The sequence below is a fragment of the Candoia aspera genome, chromosome 5 (assembly GCF_035149785.1).
Source record: "Candoia aspera isolate rCanAsp1 chromosome 5, rCanAsp1.hap2, whole genome shotgun sequence".
Classification (NCBI taxonomy): domain Eukaryota; kingdom Metazoa; phylum Chordata; class Lepidosauria; order Squamata; family Boidae; genus Candoia; species Candoia aspera.
The window spans coordinates 116399433-116417820 of record NC_086157.1 but is presented as its reverse complement, the minus strand read 5'-3'; the positions used below and the strand labels follow the sequence as shown (position 1 = coordinate 116417820).

The following is an 18388-nucleotide window of genomic DNA, read 5'->3' as shown; positions in this document are numbered from 1 at the left end:
TGCTATGCCATAGGATTTTAAAAAAAAAGCCAGCAGGCGCAGTGACAGTTCAGCTAAGTCAGCTAAGGTTCTTGATCTTGATCAAATGCACGACATGAAGAAATAGTCCTGCAAGGCTAATAATGATGCGTTCACAACCTGCTTTTAAGACCAGCTTTAGTGGAATACAATCAGCATTGCCTTTTCTGTCAGTGGTGTAATTAAGAGGAAGCTGAGGCCTGTTCACTGTTCGTGCCCTGGAATATTTTCCTATTCTTTCAGCTTGTATGTGGTATCTTCACGATGTTAATAGCGATCCAAAGTGACCTTTCGAAAAAAGCATTGCTGAGCTGATAACTATGTTACTAATTAGGAGGAATATATTATTCTCCTGATACTCTTGTGGATTGTTTTTTAAAAGTTCTGATTTAAACAGATTTCAGCATGTAGAGCAGGGTGGTTCTACAGAATGCCATTTCCCAGATGTTTGGATAGACTGAGGGAAGTGTTAGATCAGGCCGGCCCCTGTGCAAGGAATCAGTGCAAATGGATGCAGATAAGAGCTGCCTGTCCTTCCCTGCAGTTTGAGAGGGAAGAGGCGTCAGCAAGAGGAGGAACTAAACACACCTATTTCCCTTTTCCACCCTGTTCTCTTTGGCCAAAGGAGCTGGTGGCTTCTTTTCCTCTGAGGAGACTTTGTAGAAGGCAGAATCTCCTGTTGGCGTTCTTGGCAAACGTGGAACTTGCTGGGTGGAATCTTCTTCCTTCCTTTACTCCCTGCAGAGAGAAGAAGAGGTTGTTCTCTCCCCCCCACGCCCCAGACTTGAGCTGTTGTAAAATGTGCAAGCCATACGTTCTTGGTACCTCCTGTGAAAAACAAATGGATGAGGGGATTGCATTTATCCCTGAATAAAAGGCATGGGCTTCCTTCTTAATCTTAGGGAGTGTTTATTCATCTTTGTTCATGCTGATCTGTGACCCAGTTTCCGGTTAATTAGAAACGTTATAGCTTCAGTCTGTTTTCTATCAGGTATTTGTCGTATGAAAAAATGTTTAGTTTTATCTGTGATCATTTGGACATGGAATTTTTTTTTTCCCCGACAGATTTTGGGACAAGCACCAGCAGTGGAGGCTTGTTCGGAACCACTAACACAACCTCCAATCCCTTTGGGGGCACATCTGGCTCCCTTTTTGGATCAACCAGCTTTCCCACTGTCCCCACTGGCACAACAATTAAATTCAATGTAAGTCCCATTCCCGTGTACTTTTTAATTAATTTCAGCCTTTGTGTCAAAAGCCTCAGGCTTTTGGCTCCTGTGAAAGATACATCTAAATGCTATTCACTGTCAGCGATGCAGTGAACAAGACTTCATATTTATCATGATTCCCATGAAGCCTCATTATCCTCTCTCAGACATACGTCCTTCCCTCTGGGGCAGCATAAAAGTATTTAATTTGGGGTTAGGAAGTTCTTGTCAAGGTGTCTTTGAACGTGTGATACTTGCAGGGACATATGCTAGGGAATCTGGATTAATTTTGCTGCTCTGGAGCATCTGATAACATGTGTTGATGTAGTTCTATTTGTGTGTCAATTATTTCAAGAAGGGAGACTGAGAATAACAGTTACACTTCCCATCACGTGAGAAATGGCTGTGATACCAGGACAAGGTGCCTGCTTCATGCTTGAAACTCTCTCATCCAACCCCTGCCATTGTAAGGCAGGATGAGAGGCAGTTCTCTGGGCGGGACCTTGGAAAGCTGCTGCCGGCCAGCGCCGATTGCCCTGAGTTCAGCGGGCCCCCAAGGTTCTGCCTTGGTAGGTGGCAGCTCCTTGGAATTGTGAAAAAGAGGAAGGAGGTGCTCAGTTGGCATCACTTTGGGGCAGAGGCTCCTTTAAGGGGTGAATGGAATAGCAGTTCTTGAGGGTTCTGTAGCAGTTGATGCAGTAGAAGATGGCGAGGTCTGCTGGAAGGGGGCTCTTCTGTCTGGGTGGCAGGGAGGGTGGGGCTCTCTGGCCCACATTCCATCTGAAATTGCAGCAGCAGGCGAAGCTGGAGCAATGAGGGCTCCCTTCCAGGTAGGGAAAGCTGAACTCAGAAGGGGACGGAGCACAGGCAGGGAGAGGGTGGGATGTCATGCCCTGCACAGCGAGGCAAGCAGCAGCCAGCTGCTTCCTTGTGTCCTGGAGGGAGAGCTGTTTCGTAACCCTCCGATAGGCAGCCCGGGCCCTGCAGGCTGGCCAGAAGGGGAACGCAGCAGGGTTTTCCGAGTCCCGGCTTGGGGCCTGAGCCATTGGAACCCGCCTGCGAGCCCACAAGGCCCCATGCGGGCATTCCCAGGGGCATGGCTTCTCTCAGGACTTGCCTCTTCAGTGTGTTTGCCCTTTTCCTTCCAGCCGCCCACTGGCACCGATACGATGGTCAAGTCTGGAGTCAGCACGAATATCAGCACCAAGCATCAGTGCATCACGGCTATGAAGGAGTATGAAAGCAAATCCCTGGAGGTCAGTGTGGACTGTTGGAGGGATTCACACAACTCTTCAGTCCCATTTTGGCTTAGCCGCCCCTTGACGACTTTCCAGAAGTCAGCTGGCTGCACAGGGTTGGAACGTCTTCCCTTTGAGAGCAACCCCCCCCACACCTTTCAAGAAGCACTTGGTTAAGATGCTGCCTCTCCTGTTTTGGGGAGGGCCAGAGCGCAGAGAAGGAGGTCAGTGCGGGGCCTTTGTCCGCTCAGGAGGCGTTTCTCGTTTCTCATTCAGGAGCTCCGTTTGGAAGACTACCAGGCAAACCGGAAAGGTCCCTCCAACCCAGTTGGGGCTGGAGCCACTCCCAGCCTGTTTGGCTCATCCACGGCCACCTCCAGCGCAGCCACGGGGCTCTTTGGCTCCTCCGCCACCAACACGGGCTTTTCGTACGGGCCAAATAAAACCGCATTTGGAACCAGTAAGGACCAGTGGGCTCGGGCGCCTCTTGCTGTAGCCAAGCTTGTCAAAAACTGCTGTAAAGTTTTGTGCCGTTCAATGGTCTTGAGAGAGAAGCATCCTCCAGGGACGCCAAATGCTTCTTTGGTGGGCGTTGGGCACCACGTCCCTCCAGGGGCTCAGCTGGTGGGAGCTGGAGAGAGCCTGCTGGGTCCAGTTTAGGAGGGAGGAAGCTCACGTTCCAATTTTACTCATCCAGCAGGCTTACTCTTGGGGCTTAACCCCACTTGCACCCCAGAATTGCGTTCCGTATAAAATGGGGAGACAATGCTCTGCATTTGGCCAGCAAGGAAGAAGAGAGCGGCTTCTCCTGAGGGAGAAATCAGATGCCACACTTGCCAGTGTCAAAAGAATGTTGCTCAGTTATGAAGTCATACGTCGGTTTCAGCTAGCCTTTGGAAAGCTGTAATTGACGGAGCCTCCGGGGGAGGCAATTCCTGAAAGCTGCAATCACTGCGGAGAACCAGGGTCCCTGAGGCCATGCCCCTCCTCACCCCCTGCCAGTGGGGCATTGCCTGTAGACGCTTTGGCTTTGCAGCACTTCCAGTTGCACTTGGAAACGTATTGGCATCCGGTGCAATTCTCTTCAAAGTCTTCCGAGAAGCAGCGGCCCCATCTTTTTGGCCCATCCAGAACAAAACTCGGGTGCATCAAAGTGGCTTTACTTGTTTTTCCCTTGGGTGTTCTGATGAAGTTGGGCTTGCAAGCTCTTTGAAGCATGCACCGGTCTGAGTTGGTTCCACGAGAGGGTTGCAAAAGTAACGGACTTCATCTCTGGGTTCCAGGTACCACCGGTTTTGGGACAGGAACCGGAGGCCTCTTTGGTTCGACTCAGCAGGCACCAAGCCTCTTCAGCAAACCCTTTGGCCAGCCCACGACAGCCCAGAACACGGGTTTTTCGTTTACAAACACCAGCACCCTTGGACAGCCCAACACAAACACGATGGTAAGGATGATCACAGCCTAGAAAGCTGCAGGGATGGTGTGGTAGGATGAATGGCCCCTTGAGACCCTCCTTTATGGGCCAGTCCCGCAACTCCCAGGATTTCAGGCCTTCACGTTTGCACTCAGCTCTTTTCAGGGAAGCCAAATCTGGGTGGGATGGAAGCATTCATAGTTCGAGGTGGAACTTGGCAAAGCCACTGAAGTGAGGAGATGAGCAGCCTTGTCTCTGAGAAGGGCCTGTCTCCAGGCCTGATCATGGGTGGGCTTCGTTCTCCAGGGCATGGGCCTGATGGCAGCCTCCGGGGGTTTCCTGACCTCTCTTTGCAAAGAGCTGGGTCTGGGCAGGCCCGAGTCTCCTCAGGGTAATGGCAAAAACAAAATTAGTCTTTCTGTTCAGCTTCTGCCCAACTCAGCTGAATCAGATCAAGCCCCAGCGGAGGATGCGTTCGTTTATGCGAAAATGCTTCACGGCCTCTCTTGTCTGCTTAGCTTTTCCGAAGAACATATATGTGCTACCCACTTTCTCAACTTTTCCTATCGTTCCCAGGGCTTGTTTGGAGCTGCCCAGCCCACGCAAACAGGAGGCCTCTTTGGAACAGCCGCCAATACCAACACTGCAGCTGCATTTGGAACCGGGACTGGTCTCTTTGGGCAACCCAGTACTGGATTTGGCGTTGGTGGCTCGGTACGTGGGTTGAAAATGAGTTTTGTGAAGAGGATGGAAGCTGCAGTTTCCATGCAAAAATTAAGCTTTGCAGGCATACCAATATTTGCTTCTTAATAGAGTCACCTGTGAAGGTGATCCGTGTTAGTCAAAGACACTTTGTGGCAGAAAACATCCTTGTCTGCGGTTCACTCATGATCTCTCTAAAGTTAAGAAGTAGCAGCGATCAGAAGTCTGGTGAAGCACCCTCTTCTCTCTGCCCCAGACCCAAAGAAGCCAAGGAAGCTGCCCTTGGGATTAGTCAAGTCTGTGGGATCTTCTGGTTGTCTTTCCTTGATACCCTGGGGGGGTATCTGGGGAGGTTGCCGCCAGTCCCCTTCTAGTAGCAGAATTAATCTCTAAAAAGAGGTTCTTTCTCCTGCAGAAAGGAAAATACTCATCCTGGCTTCCCCTCCTTCAGTAAGGAAAAGATTTCCAGCTAGGACAAGACAATGCTCATCCCCCTGCGTTGCTTGGCCCATGTATCTAAAGGGCACCTTCTCTTGGGAACTGTGACCGTGTTGGGGACAAAAGCAGAGCCCATCTCTTCCTTTCTCCCCCCCTTCCTGGTTTTGGGCAGCCCAGGGCGCTTTTGTGCTGAAGGAAAGGGTAGCTGCTGTCTGGCATGGCAGCCGTCCCGCAGAAGAGGGCACTTCTTTTGAAAGTCATGCCTTCTTTCCTGAACGCATGTCGGCAGCTGGCTGAGAAAAGACGTCAGCTGCTTCTTCTGGGCACTTGTATGTCTGTAAAAATTACTACAGTGTTTTTTTTCCTTCTATTTTCAGTCCCTGTTTAGTAACAAGCCTGCTGGATTTGGCACCACTACCACCAGCGCTCCCTCCTTTGGGACAACAACAAGCGGACTTTTTGGTAACCAACTAAACATATATTTCTCATTTAGAATATCTCTCTGGAAGTGTTTCAATCGGTTGTCTGTTTCACCAAATATGGCCCCGGGGCAGAATTGGGCTGAAAGGTCACGGGTTGCAAAGGGCCCTCAGGTCTGGAGTTTTAGGCAGGATTTTTGCATTTTGCAAAAATGCATTTTGCATTTTTGCATTTTCCCAACTGGGCATGTGAGGGATTCTGACTCTTTTAATCTTTGTGCTACCTGTAGGCTAAGAATTTAGGTAATTATATATCACTAGACCTGGAGGGCTCCATGCTGGGAAAGGTGGGCTGACTGTTGGGTCAGTTGCAGCTCTCTCCACCTATGCATGTCTGGACTTGAGCTTTCTAAAAATGGACCCGAAAGTCAGAGAAAATGGCCTGATTTGGCATTTGTGGGCTTTTTTATTGGTTAAACAAAGGACTAGGGGATCCCTGCTGGGTGCCAGGACATCCATGCACCATCCTCTCTGAGTCCAGGGCCATACAGGTGGCATTCTTGAAAGCTATGGGACAGGTCAGGTTAGAAATTATATTTGATTGGATTCCAGTTTAAATACTGTTACGCTATTTTTGAATTTATGGTCAAAGACCCAAACTTTATTAAAGTTACAGGTAATAATTCTCTTGTCATGCATTTAATAATTCCCCCTTTTGTCACACTGAAAATTATACTTGATGCCAACCATGTTCTTGGACGCCACATGCACCCCTAAGGCCTCATGTTGTGTCTTCAGATAAAGGCTTGGCCAAAAGTTTGTTTGTTTGTTTGTTTTCTATCCCGCCTTTATTATTTTTATAAATAACTCAAGGGGGCGAACACACCTAATACTCCTTCCTCCTCCTCTTCCCCACAACAACGTCCCTGTGAGGTGGGTTGGGCCGAGAGAGAGGGACTGGCCCAAGGTCACCCAGCCGGCTTTCGTGCCTAAGGCAGGACTAGAACTCACAACCTCCTGGTTTCTAGCCCGGAGCCTTAACCACTAGACCAGACTGGCTAGGTTGCATGGTTTTGTGTAGTCCTAGTGGCACAATCAGCAAAAGTACCAGTTGAATTTCAGAGAATACCATTAATCCCCTTCTCTCATAGGGTTTAATGCAAACACCACCGGAAACAGCCTGTTTGGAAGCAAGCCTGCGGCCGGGGCTCTGGGTCCAGGCCTCGGGACGGGATTTGGAACCGGTAAGATTGGGGAGCTACCCGCATGGGATGTGTAGTCTTCATTCCTTCTAGAAAGTTCTTAGCCAGAAGTCGGGGTGCCACAGTTAGAGATTCACTAAGCAAAGCATAGTAATAATGAAATGTAAGTATTGTCAGACCATCCCAGTTCTTTCCACGGTCAACTTTTTCATATATTGCTACTAATTACTGGTGTACCCCTGCCCTAAACAGTTATTCCAGTTCTTTGCCATCTTACTTAAACGGAGAGATTAAAAACCAGCTTCTGTTACATAAGGCAAAAAAAAAAGTTCCTGCAGAATCAACCAATTTTCTATGATTTGAAGCCAGTTATGACCCCAGTGTGATGGATTCCTTGCCAGCAGTTATGTCTTCTCACTTAGCTGACAGCCTGGCTTTTGGGACTAACGACTCATCCATTGCGATTGAAAACCTCCCTTTCCCCCACCCCTGGCTTCCAATCGACTCAGTCAGTGGATGTGGAGAGTCAGGCAGACGGCCTCGATGGGCACATGGAAAAGCCATTGCCTAGGCGAAAGGGCCCGAAACTTTGCTTAGGTCCAGAAGGTCCAGCTAACATTCGGAAGCGGCTCAGACCGGCACCTCCCTAATTTACCGAACCGTGAGGAGGAGGTACAGCGCTGTCAGGCTCGCGGGATTTTGTTATTAGAGCCAATCTCAGCAAAAGCAGTTTTAGCCTTCCTGGGGAGTTGATCACATGGTTGGGTATCCCTAGCAGAATGAAAAACTATGCTACGGATACAACTCCGTAGCTGGGAAGATTGCCAGGTTTAATTATGTCTGTCCTTTTAAAAAGAAAGCTGACAAAGCCAGCATTGGCTGGTAGAAGCATTTTTCCAGGAGCATCTGAAGACCAGCAGTGCTTCTCTCTGAACTGTGTTGGGAAGGTCTGAATGCGTTGGCTGTTGCTGGTCGACCCCAGGCCGTCGCTTCCCCTGACCCTTCTGTTTCCCTCCCTTTCCTCTGCAGCCCTTGGTGCGGGGCAGACTTCGTTGTTTGGGAGCACGCAGCCCAAACTGGGGGGCACGCTTGGGACAGGAGCATTTGGTGCCCCTGGATTTAACACTTCAACAGCCACCCTGGGCTTTGGAGCTCCACAGCCTGCTGTGGGTAAGTTGCTTATACCCCAGTCCTTGGGGTGGGAAAGGGGTCAGCTGGGAGCCAAAGGCGGCCTGTGACTGTCAGCGTTTCAGAGCTGGGGTTGGGCAACCACGGCATGGAATCACCGGTATACGAAGAGCTAGGTTTGATTGACTTTTCTCTGATGGCCAGTTCAGATGTGCAACAAGAAACCCCCCTGTTGGTGTGGGAGGACGCCTCCAGGCCCCCCTCAGCTCGTGCTCTGCCGAAGCATAAGGGGGAGTTGTGTGCTTCAGAGTAGTGCTCCTGCAAGGGCGGGGCAGCATGCACACGGCACAGCCCCACCCTGTGATTCTCAGAGGTTGTGTAGCTGAGAGCATCTGCATCTTTTCTTGGGCTAGCAAGAACTTCATTTTTTACTTTAGCGTTTGTGCTTAGTAAGATCACACGGATCTCTCAGCCTGCTGTTCAGGTCTTCTCAAGCATGCCCTCTGATTTTCTAACTCTCCACCAGAGGGGAGGGTCTCAAAACTGTTTTCAGAAGGGCAAGTGGCGAGGGCATTATGCAGCCACTTAGGGGAGTTCCACTGAAAGTGCCAAGAGAGCTTTAAGGCCTTCTGGCAGTCTCATTGCTGCCCAAAGTGCATTTTATTGTTACTCCCAAATCGAAGACTGGACCATGGTGCGCTGGCTATGTGCTTTGCTTGAGATTTCAGCTGAGCATCACAACAGTGAGTTGGCGTATGGACGGGCGTCTCCAGAGTGCTCTGCACAGCTTGCCCCTTGGTGGCACTTGGGTTGACCATAAAGAAGAGGGCCACATTCCTTTGAAAATGGCTTGGAGGAAGAAGCGCTTGGGACTTGCGTGAGCCCAATAATGCTCTGGGTTTTGCTACAGCAGAAACCTTCAGGGACTAACAGTGGCATGGGGCCCACTCAAAATCATTTTTGAAGGCTTGCTATCCTAATATGGAGAAAGGAGACAGAGTACCCCCCCCCCGCTGCCCTGTCCTCTATGGGTGTAGGATGTGGTGAGGGCCACACCTAGAGGAGCGACAGCTGAGCCTTCATCTCAGCCAGGTTGTGCGTGTAGGTGTGCACCTGCCCGTCCAGAGGAGAGCATCCTAAACAGCAGTGCTCTTTGCTTGCCTTGTGTTGCGATGGTGGCTTATGGCTCATGCAAGGGCTCCTTAACCTGGCATCCCAAGTTGCACTGGACTACAGTTCTTACCATCCATGGGCCACATGGCCAGGAGTCCAGGTTAAGGCAGCGTTTATGTACCTCCGATGGGCAGAACGAGGGCATTTTCCACCCCCGTCAGGGATTCTCTGCTGCCCCTGCAGCTGTCCCGTCAATGCCACTTGGCTAGCGTTTGGGTAGCCTGCAGGGTTTGGGCTGTAGTACAGCTGAATCCATTTTGTGGGGTGTTTTGATAGCATGTCTTAATAGGGCAACCTCCGCACCTGGTCCTGGCATGCTTGAAGCCCCCCCCAGCAGCTGGAGGTCGGCTGTCAGCTGTTTATTCCCCCCCCCACCAGTGCTCTCAGTCTCTGCAGCTGTTGAGGGTGCCTTTGCCCGTTGCCTTTGGTGGCATCCTGTGGGCCGGCGGGCTGATCCTTGCTTCCCTTTCCCCTTCAGCTCTGACAGATCCCAACGCCTCTGCGGCCCAACAAGCCGTCCTGCAGCAGCATCTCAATAGCTTGACGTACTCGCCCTTCGGGGACTCCCCTCTCTTCCGAAACCCCATGTCTGACCCAAAGAAGAAAGAGGAGGTAAGGCGGGGGGGGGGCTCATCTCTGGAAAGACCGCTGGGGAAGACAAAACCAAGAGGTCTGTGAAGCTGCGATGCCTGTGCCGGGGGTGTCCCCTCCCCCCCCCACTTAAAAACCTTTGGGGAGGCAGTTCTGGGAGTTGCAGTCTTCCCACATCTGGGGGCTCAGCTGGGGAAGAAGCAGACAGCTGGGGGTCGCAAGGAAGCCTTTCCTGCCGTGCCTAATTACGATGGGGAGCCAAGCGTGGCAGGATGTGGCACCACACATAAAAGGGTCTTTGAGAGGGGACTGGGGCGGTCCCCAAAGCGACGTGGCTCTTGTCTGGTAAAGTGCTGAAGACTGCCATCTTCAGGAGCAGCGCATGGCTCCAGTCTTGGGGGCTCTGCGGGGGCGTCACCTTTGACCAGTCTCGAAAGCAGGCTGCGGACATCGCAGCTGCTCTTGCGCTCCCGTCAGCAAAAAGCTTGAAACGGCCCCAGCTGGAAGGATGGCTTGTTGGCCGCAGGCCCCCTCTGTGGTGGTTTGAGGAAGGGCTGATGCATGTCACCGTGCAGGTTCTCCATTGCCCACTGGAGTATTCGAATAAATAGGAGCTCCTTAAGCCCTGGCACATATCAGGGGGACGTGCCTGTTGGCTTCCTTTCTCTTGTGGAAAAGTCTGGGGGGTAGAAGCGGTGGAAATGGGGATTGAGCAGTCGCCTCGCTTGTTCGCGGGGGAAGAGCGGTGAGTCAGCAGTTTAAACCTGGAAGGGCTGGCCCAGCATGGCTCAAGCACAGCCAGCACGGACATCCAGTCCCGAGCTGGAGAGGACAGCCACCCCCGAGTGGTAATGCTTGTTCCTTTCTCAGAGGCTGAAGCCAACCAACCCAGCAGCCCAGAAGGCGCTGACCACGCCAACGCATTACAAACTGACTCCCCGTCCAGCGACTCGTGTGCGCCCCAAAGCTTTGCAGACCACTGGCTCTTCCAAATCCCACCTTTTTGATGGTCTGGATGACGACGAGCCCTCCCTGTCCAACGGGGCCTTCATGCCCAAGTTAGTACCGTGCTGTCTTTGCGTCTTGCGGGTAAGGGGCTTGGGAGCGCGTGCTGATTGGAATAGAATTCCACATCGAGTTCTGGAGGGTCTCCAGCTATAGTCTGAGATTACTCTGAACAGCCTGCCTCTGCGTCGCAGGGATGAGTGCCCGGACGGTGTCCTTGACTTCACTCAGTGGCTTTGAAGGGTTTTCTCAAGCTACAATTCCCAGGCTCTCCTGGCAAGATCCGGCTGAAGTTGAGCTGGCAGGCCTCACCCCTTGCCCTTCTCTTTTTTGTTTAATCCGATGTTCAGAATGAGTAATCACAATCAGAAGGGAGGAATTGAGGTTGATGACTGTCCCCCTTTAGACCTGTCACCTTCTGCCCAAAAGGAGCCCCGGTAGCTGTGGCCCAGGCTGGAATTGTGGGCAAGGGGAAAGTCACACTCTGCCAGGGAGCTGCTCGCTGCTCCGTTTCGTGGGATAACCTCACGGGGTGTACGTCTTTCTCTCTCTCTCCCCCCAGGAAGAGCATTAAAAAGTTGGTTTTGAAGAACCTGAACAGCGGTAGTCTCTTCTCTCCTGCCAGCGCTGAAGTTGACAATGTTGCCTCAACATCTGCCTATCCTGAGAACGGGGATCGGTATGTCTGCCTCCCCACATCTCTGCTGGGTTTCTTTCTGACATGAGCAGAACTCATTTTAAAACAGCAGCTCCAGCATTTAAGCATTTGCAGTTCTTCTAACTATGGAGCTAGCAACGCTGTGTCTAATTCCAGGCTGAATGCTGCGTCCCTGGGAAGAAGGGGGGTGCAGAATTCCTTATGTTGGAATAGCAAAAAGGAAATGTGCTTTCTGTAGCTGATGCTGTCCTGCTAGCTGCTTGGTGTTGCAGAATAATAAACGACGGGCAAGGCATGTCTGAACACTTAGCAGGAGGCGTTGTAGCCAGAGTCCCAGTGGAAGTCTGACGAACCTGGGCCTGTGTTCTCCATTATGAAAACTCCCCACTGCAAGTGGGTTAAACGGGCTCAGAAAATCACACCCTGCTGCCAGATACTGTGAACAGGGAATTGCGTTTTCCATGGCAAAGAGGCCGGAAAGGTAGCTTGCGCTCATTTATGGAGATGAGCTTGGCTCATTTATGGAGATGAATCTACAGAGTCCTTGCTCCTGCTTCTGAGGTCTTGCTGAGCATAGCCTTGGCCAGTCATACCATTTAGCAATTGTGCTTGAAGCTGCTTGTCATTTTGCTTATTTTTAAAATGATGTACCACCCTTTGAAATAATTATTTATTTGTTAGTTTTATATCCCACCTTTCATTCTGGAGCTAAAGACAGTGACTGGAGTGTTTCCCTTCTCCGATTTTCCCCACAGTAGCAACCCTGTGAGGTAGATTGGGCTGGGGGTTAATCTGGGTCTCCCCACCTTAGGCTCAAGCCTTCCCCAGCCCTAATGGTATAATAAGATCTCCAATGCCCTCCACCCCCGGTATGATTTATATAGGGACAGTTAATAACCGAATGTGATTGAGGAGCGCGGTCACGCATGGTTGGTTTCACGAGCCACGCTGGTTGGGTTCAAACGAAGTTCTGCGCCAAAGCAGCATCAGAACTCTCGTTATGGCTTAGCCTGATGTGTCAGTGACTCCATCCAATTATTCTGGTGCTTTGTGTGCCAAAGAGTTGATCTTACAAGACTGACTGCTAAGCCAGGCTAAAATCATATTTACAGAAGAATGGAAGTGGAATTCCAAGTAGAGATTAGATTGATTGGGAAATTGGTTTTTTTTAAGAGAGTTATTGCTTTCAGAAAGTACATTTTATTTGTTTAGTCAGCCTTGACATTTTAAAAGCTGTTATACAGTGGCTTTTTAAACACAGTTTCCTCGAGCTTTGCTTCCACTGGCTCTGCAGGACTACGTGGAAGGCCAGAATTGTTGTGGCCTTACATGGGTTTGTCTTGTAGTCAGCGATGATCAAATGAGGCTGGATTCTGAGGCTTGTATTTAGTTCCAGAGAAAAAATCCTACTTCTCCTTGCATGCACTGTTGTTCCATGTTCAGTGTATGACGTAATTACCTTGTCCCCACAGAAATAATTATGTAGATACGCACTGAGGGTGAGGTACCCAAATACCTTACCAAATATCACAAGAAGTTTGACCCTTCAATGCAGTTTCTTGGTTCTTATCCATATTCTGGGTATGCATTTCCCAGAAAGACTTGAGCTTATACGGTAGGTATACCATCGTATAAAAAAGGCATTGTTCGAGACTGAAAACTGAGGCCAATTAAAGCGGTTATCCTCCTCCTGTGACATGTGGCAGAGGAACTCTCTTTAGAAGTGATGCTTTCTGCCTGCCTACTTGCCTTTCTCAGACTCAGTCTCCTCTTTAGGTCAGCTAACGAGAACCACAGGCAGGACGAAGAGCCAGAAGATGACAGCTATCCTCGTGAAATGTCCCGGTATTTTGCCAACTCCATTACCAAGCCCATCCCCCAAACTCCGGAGAATGCTATGCACAAGCACCACAATAACAGCGTGGACGACACCATCGTGGCCCTGAATGTGCGACCGGCACTGCGGAATGGACTGGAAAACAGCACGGAGGAAGCTTCCTACCACGAGGAGTCTCTGCAGGAAGACCAGGATGAGGAGGCTGAAGACCAGCTGCAGGGCATCCATCCGGCAGGTCGGGTGCTGGTCCTCCCGGGGTTCGGCTTCCTGTCTCTTCTGTGGTCACCCAGCCAGCAGAGGGAGGGTGGCTTTCCTGCAGGCAGCCCTTGGCCTTGCAGTCAGCTGTCCTCCCATGTGACTTCCATCTTCATTGTGGGCGGTTTTCGAAAGAATTGAGCTGGTACTCGGAAAGCTAAACCAAGCTGTGGTTTGTGACCCAAATCTGTGCAGGCATCAGTATTTCTAGGTCCGTTCCCAGAGGCCAGAACCAACCTGTGAAATCTGACAGATTTTCCTAAAAAAACCGCCTTGTCTGGATCACTCAGCTGTGGGTAGCAGAAGACCAGGTTTCTGTACCGGCACACAGCCAATGAACTTACCATAATTCTGGAAAATGCCCTCTCTCCCATGCCCTCTCCATGCCCTTACCCAGAGCAGATTATTAGAGCGGAGTGCCTTGGAATCAGAGCCACTCCTGAGAGGCTTGTTCAGTGTTTTGTTAACGTGCTCAGAGACTGCACTGCTGTGTGGCTTTGGGGGGAACTTCACCCAGATTTTGGTTTTTCCAGGAATTGTCTTGACGCGAGTTGGGTACTACACCATTCCCCCGCTGGAAGAGTTGGCCAAAATGACCAGTGACAAAGGAGAGTGTCTTGTGACAGACTTCACCGTAGGCCGTAAAGGTGAGAGAGTCGGAACAGCTTCTCCCGGTTCGCTGTTGTCAATTCGTCTGCTGTTGTGGCTGAGTCTTTGTGACTCTTAGAACAGGCGCCTTGGCTTTCTAAAGTATTGAACAGTTGAAAGTTTGCATTTCAAGGTTAATGCAAGTTTTTTCACATCACCCTGAAATTGGTAATTTCATAAAATCTGAAGCCCACTGATCCTTTTGTGGAATAAGGGAGGAATATGCAAATAGAAGCCCCTGTTGTGCTGGAGTCATTAGGTGGAGAAGTGGCACCCTTAAGGCCATGCTGGAAATATGCGAACCCAAAGCTGTGTCCATGGGCAAGGCCTTTTTTGTTCCTGCCCAGCCAGATGTGCTGCCGTTTATGTGCACAACGCATTATGCTTGTTGAGTGACTTGCATGCTTCATTACAATGGTCCAGGGTGGCTGGCTAACTGCGGGATCGTCTTCTTCTTAGGGTACGGCTCCATCTACTTCGAGGGTGAGGTCAATCTGACCAGCTTGAATCTGGATGAGATTGTGCATATCCGCAGGAAAGAAGTGATCGTCTACCCAGATGATGAATTGAAGCCCCCCGTTGGGGAGGGCTTGAACAGGTGATGCTGGGAACCTTTTATTCTCATATTTGTCCCAACACCAGCTGGGAAAGGCTGTTTCACCCCACTGGTAGCTCCTTCTCAGCAGAAGGGGCCATGCTGCTGAAACCACCCCCGTTTCTCTCTCAGATTGTCTTCATTTTAGGCCTCCAAATTTCTCTTTTGAGCAGGCGCGCTGAAGTCACCTTAGATGGCGTTTGGCCCACTGACAAAACTTCACGTTGCTTGATCAAGAGCCCAGAACGGCTGGCAGAGATGAACTATGAAGGCAGACTGGAGGCTGTCTCTCGGAAACAGGGAGCCCAGTTTAAGGAGTACCGCCCTGAAACCGGTTCATGGATATTCAAGGTAGCGTCCTCTTCTGGCGAACAAATCAGGAACGTGTTCTTATGCTGGAGCCAGAGCCCCTGTCCTTCTTAAAAACCATAAGGGGCAGGTGGGATAAGAGCCTCAGTCACATTCGGAAACACACTGCTGCTCGCTGCGGGTGAATCTTCAGGGGGTGACGGCAGTGAACGGGAATTGGTGGGTGGGACATGGTTTTCACGTGACAACAATCTGCTCTTGCCCTTCTGATTTGTAAAATACAGCTTTTTTCTCCATCCAGGTGGCTCACTTCTCAAAATACGGCCTGCAGGATTCTGATGAGGAAGAGGAAGAGAACCTAGCAAAAGTGGAGTCCAAGAAATTAAAAACTGCTCAAGTACCCCTGCCAGGCCAGCAGGTGTCTCAGCAAATGGCTGCCGTTGGGAAGCTGGCACCTCCGTCCAAGGTAGAAAAAACTGCCCTCCTAAAAGTCCTGCCACAGGGCAAAGTGTGCAGACACGAACCAGTTAAAAACGGATTCTCTGGAGATGATCCTGTCACTATTTCCCCTTTGCGCCCCAAAGGGCATTTGCTCTGGTTCTCACCCACACCCCCCAAATGCGAAGACAAGACACGGCCTGAAACTGGTCCACTGCCTTTTTCAGACCCCGGGTGTCTGCAATGAGAGGGGGCTTGAATTAAGTCACAGTGCACTAGTAGGGCTTGCTTGTGGAGGGAAATAAAGATGTGTTTGAAAGAGCAGAATCTGGGCATTTGTCTCTGAAGCAGTTTCTGCTGTTTTCAAAGGATCGTGACAGTCTAGGCAGGCTGATGTTTGCCTGTTTCTGCTTTAAAATTCTGCACTGTTTCAAAAGCAACTGTATTGTGACCAAGTTTTGTATGGCTCTTGCCACCTGCACGTTTATTGATGACATCCCCTGCCCTGTAAACGTAGAGATACACATCACGAGAAGCTCAGCATTTATGCTAGAAGAACTGACCTTGGAGAAATGCTACTGCATTCTCTGTTCTTGCTTAGAGACACCCTTGTCACTGGCTTTAGGTAGTTCCACCTGAAATGGGAGAACTGACAGGAGGAGATGGCTGAGTGTTTTCTTTTAAAAACCCCACTGGATCCCGGGAGGACAGCAGATTGCCGCCAGAAGGCACCAGCTGCCACGCCCAGCACTTTCTGCAAGAGGTGCGGCAGCATGTTAGCTGCCCAGATGGCTCCGTCCCCTTTCCCACACTCCTGTTGCCTGAGCGTGGTCTCGAAATTCAGCTGAACGAAGGGGACGTTACAGCAGCAGCACAAGCCTGTGCATGGTGATGTTGCACCACACGTTGCCCCTGGGCACCCTCGTAGCAACCTGCTTTGCCAGCTCCGCAGGGTGGGGTCAGCTGAATCTAGAGCCGGTGCAGAGTGCCTGGGCACCACGTGGGCCTCCCAGAGCACAGGGCCGCTATCCTGCTTGTGTCCATTGCCCTTGGCAGAGTCTGGAGGCTGACTACCTGGGGAAGGCGGTAGAATTCGACAGCGAGATGGCAGACGTCACGCAGGAGCTGCCTCAGGGTTCCGTGGTAGGAGAGAGTGTGGTGGACAAAGAGGAGCCGGTTCCAGCCTCCACGCACGTTGTGTCCTCCCTGGACATCGACCCTCACACCCTGCAGGTGAGTCCTCCTCCAGGAGTCCCATGGGGGGCGGGCCACGCTGAGTTTGGGCCCTCCCACCTCTCTGCCTCGAAACCGCTTTAATTCCCTACAGAAGTTCCCTTTCGAAGTGGGAGCCTTCCAACCTGGGGTAGGAGGTTCGTTTCCCATTTTGCTTTGGCTTTTTATCCAAGAAAAATCAGAACATTTTATTTGAGATACCTATATCCTGTTGGTGTGTGTGTTCTGGTGCACGCGCAGAGTGCTGGAAAGCGTTGGGCACAAGCGATCAGTAACGACACCAGGCATTACAGGAAACATGGCTGTATTCATGCAAATGGGAAATACAAACGGTTTTCTTTCAGATCCCTGGAAGTGCTCAAAAATCTTCGGTATATAAAACAGCATAGTGACAATCTCACCACCACACGAGGGGCCGGGCGGGGCCGGCAAGCAAGTCTCAAAGAGCAAGCAGAAAACAAAAACAGCTTCCTTTATGCATCTTTATCTAGCTCATCCAACATTTAACCTTTTGACCTTTTCGCATTCTAACCTGAGAACAATTGATGCCTGACCTTTTGATTCTGCCGGTGCTCAATGGTGCTCAATTAACATGAGCCTTTGTGACTTACTCCTGAAGTAATAATGCACCAGCCTATCCTATATTGCCTTAAACGCTCAAGTCAGCCATCAGTCTAAAACTTATATTAAGGAAAACAAACAACACAGAGAGTTAAAAGCATAAAAGCAGCAAGGTTATGCGCACAAGGAAGGTGATCTTCAGGTAGGCTGCTATAGATAAGTCATTGCTGAAACATCCAAGCAAGAAAGCATATCCCAGTTTGAATTCAGAGCTTTTGAGAAAAGAAAAGTCTTTGTTGTAAGGTGGGAAGGGGGTCTTCCCAGCCAAATCTTCAGCAGGGATCAGCAGACCCAAATATGGACCTCCTTCAACTGGCACTCTCCAGTTTAGCTGAGGACTTGTAATGCAGAGTAGAATTATGTTCACGGTCCTTACTGGGCTCTCAAATACTCCATTGTCAAACCCAGTTACATATTTAACAAGGATGCCTAAGAATAATCTGGTATTTGAGCATAAAATATAAAATGCAGCTTGCCTTGCCATGAGCTGTCCTTGAGTCTCTGAGAAAACCGCAGCAAGTTGCTAACTACGTCAGATCGTTTCTAGGTTGGTAACTGAAAAGGGAGCATCTCCGTTCCATTGGGGAACTGCACAATCTAAAGTGGGGGCCCCCAACCCCTGGGCCACGGACTGGTACCGGTCCGTGGCCTGTTAGGAACCGGGCCGCAGAGCAGGAGGTGAGCGGTGGGTGAGCCAGCGAATTTACAGCCACTCCCCATCGCTCGCATTACCGCCTGAGCTCGGCCTCCTGTCAGAGAAAGCAAGCCCATTGGCTGCTATCTCCAAAAAAGAATAAAAGGTCGGCACTTGAATTAGCCGGAAACCATCCTGCCCCCCCACCCCCGGTCCATGGAAAAATTGTCTTCCACGAAACCGGTCCCTGGTGCCAAAAAGGTTGGGAACTGCTGATCTGAAGGACTGGTGCTGGTTTGGAAGTCTTTCATGGCCTGGGACCATTAAGGGTGCTTGCCTTCTTGCGAATTTATTTTGCACTGTTTCCTCTGTTTGCTTCTGTTCTGTCACAAGGTAAACTTAGGGTAGAGCCAGTTTGCTGTCGTGGTGAAGGCATCGGGCTAGAAACCAGGAGGCTGTTGAGTTCCAGTCCCGCCCTGGGCACGAAGCCAGCTGGGTCACCCTGGGCCAGTCACTTCCTCTCAGCCCCAGAAAGGAGGCAGTGGCAAACCCCTTCTGAAAAACCTTGCCAAGAAAACTGCAGGGACTCATCCAGGCAGTCTCCGAGAATTGGACACGATTGAA

The 18388-nt window shown here is 50.5% G+C and overlaps 1 protein-coding gene across 2 annotated transcripts in view; it reads left to right on the top strand.

The window, feature by feature from the left end:
• Window positions 1–18388, top strand: part of NUP98 (nucleoporin 98 and 96 precursor) — a 45046-nt gene that overhangs the window by 13009 nt on the left and 13649 nt on the right. For both annotated transcript variants that reach the window (XR_010068119.1, XM_063306032.1), the window contains exons 5-21: window positions 1084–1223; window positions 2375–2482; window positions 2741–2924; window positions 3748–3908; window positions 4455–4592; window positions 5396–5480; window positions 6589–6681; window positions 7669–7809; window positions 9419–9552; window positions 10402–10589; window positions 11099–11215; window positions 12971–13266; window positions 13820–13933; window positions 14394–14532; window positions 14703–14880; window positions 15140–15304; window positions 16333–16509. Coding sequence is in view for 1 of the 2 variants with exons in the window: in XM_063306032.1 (XP_063162102.1) it covers window positions 1084–1223; window positions 2375–2482; window positions 2741–2924; window positions 3748–3908; window positions 4455–4592; window positions 5396–5480; window positions 6589–6681; window positions 7669–7809; window positions 9419–9552; window positions 10402–10589; window positions 11099–11215; window positions 12971–13266; window positions 13820–13933; window positions 14394–14532; window positions 14703–14880; window positions 15140–15304; window positions 16333–16509 (2558 nt within the window). In the remaining variant the exon portion in view is untranslated. The remainder of the gene's footprint in view (window positions 1–1083; window positions 1224–2374; window positions 2483–2740; window positions 2925–3747; window positions 3909–4454; window positions 4593–5395; window positions 5481–6588; window positions 6682–7668; window positions 7810–9418; window positions 9553–10401; window positions 10590–11098; window positions 11216–12970; window positions 13267–13819; window positions 13934–14393; window positions 14533–14702; window positions 14881–15139; window positions 15305–16332; window positions 16510–18388) is intronic.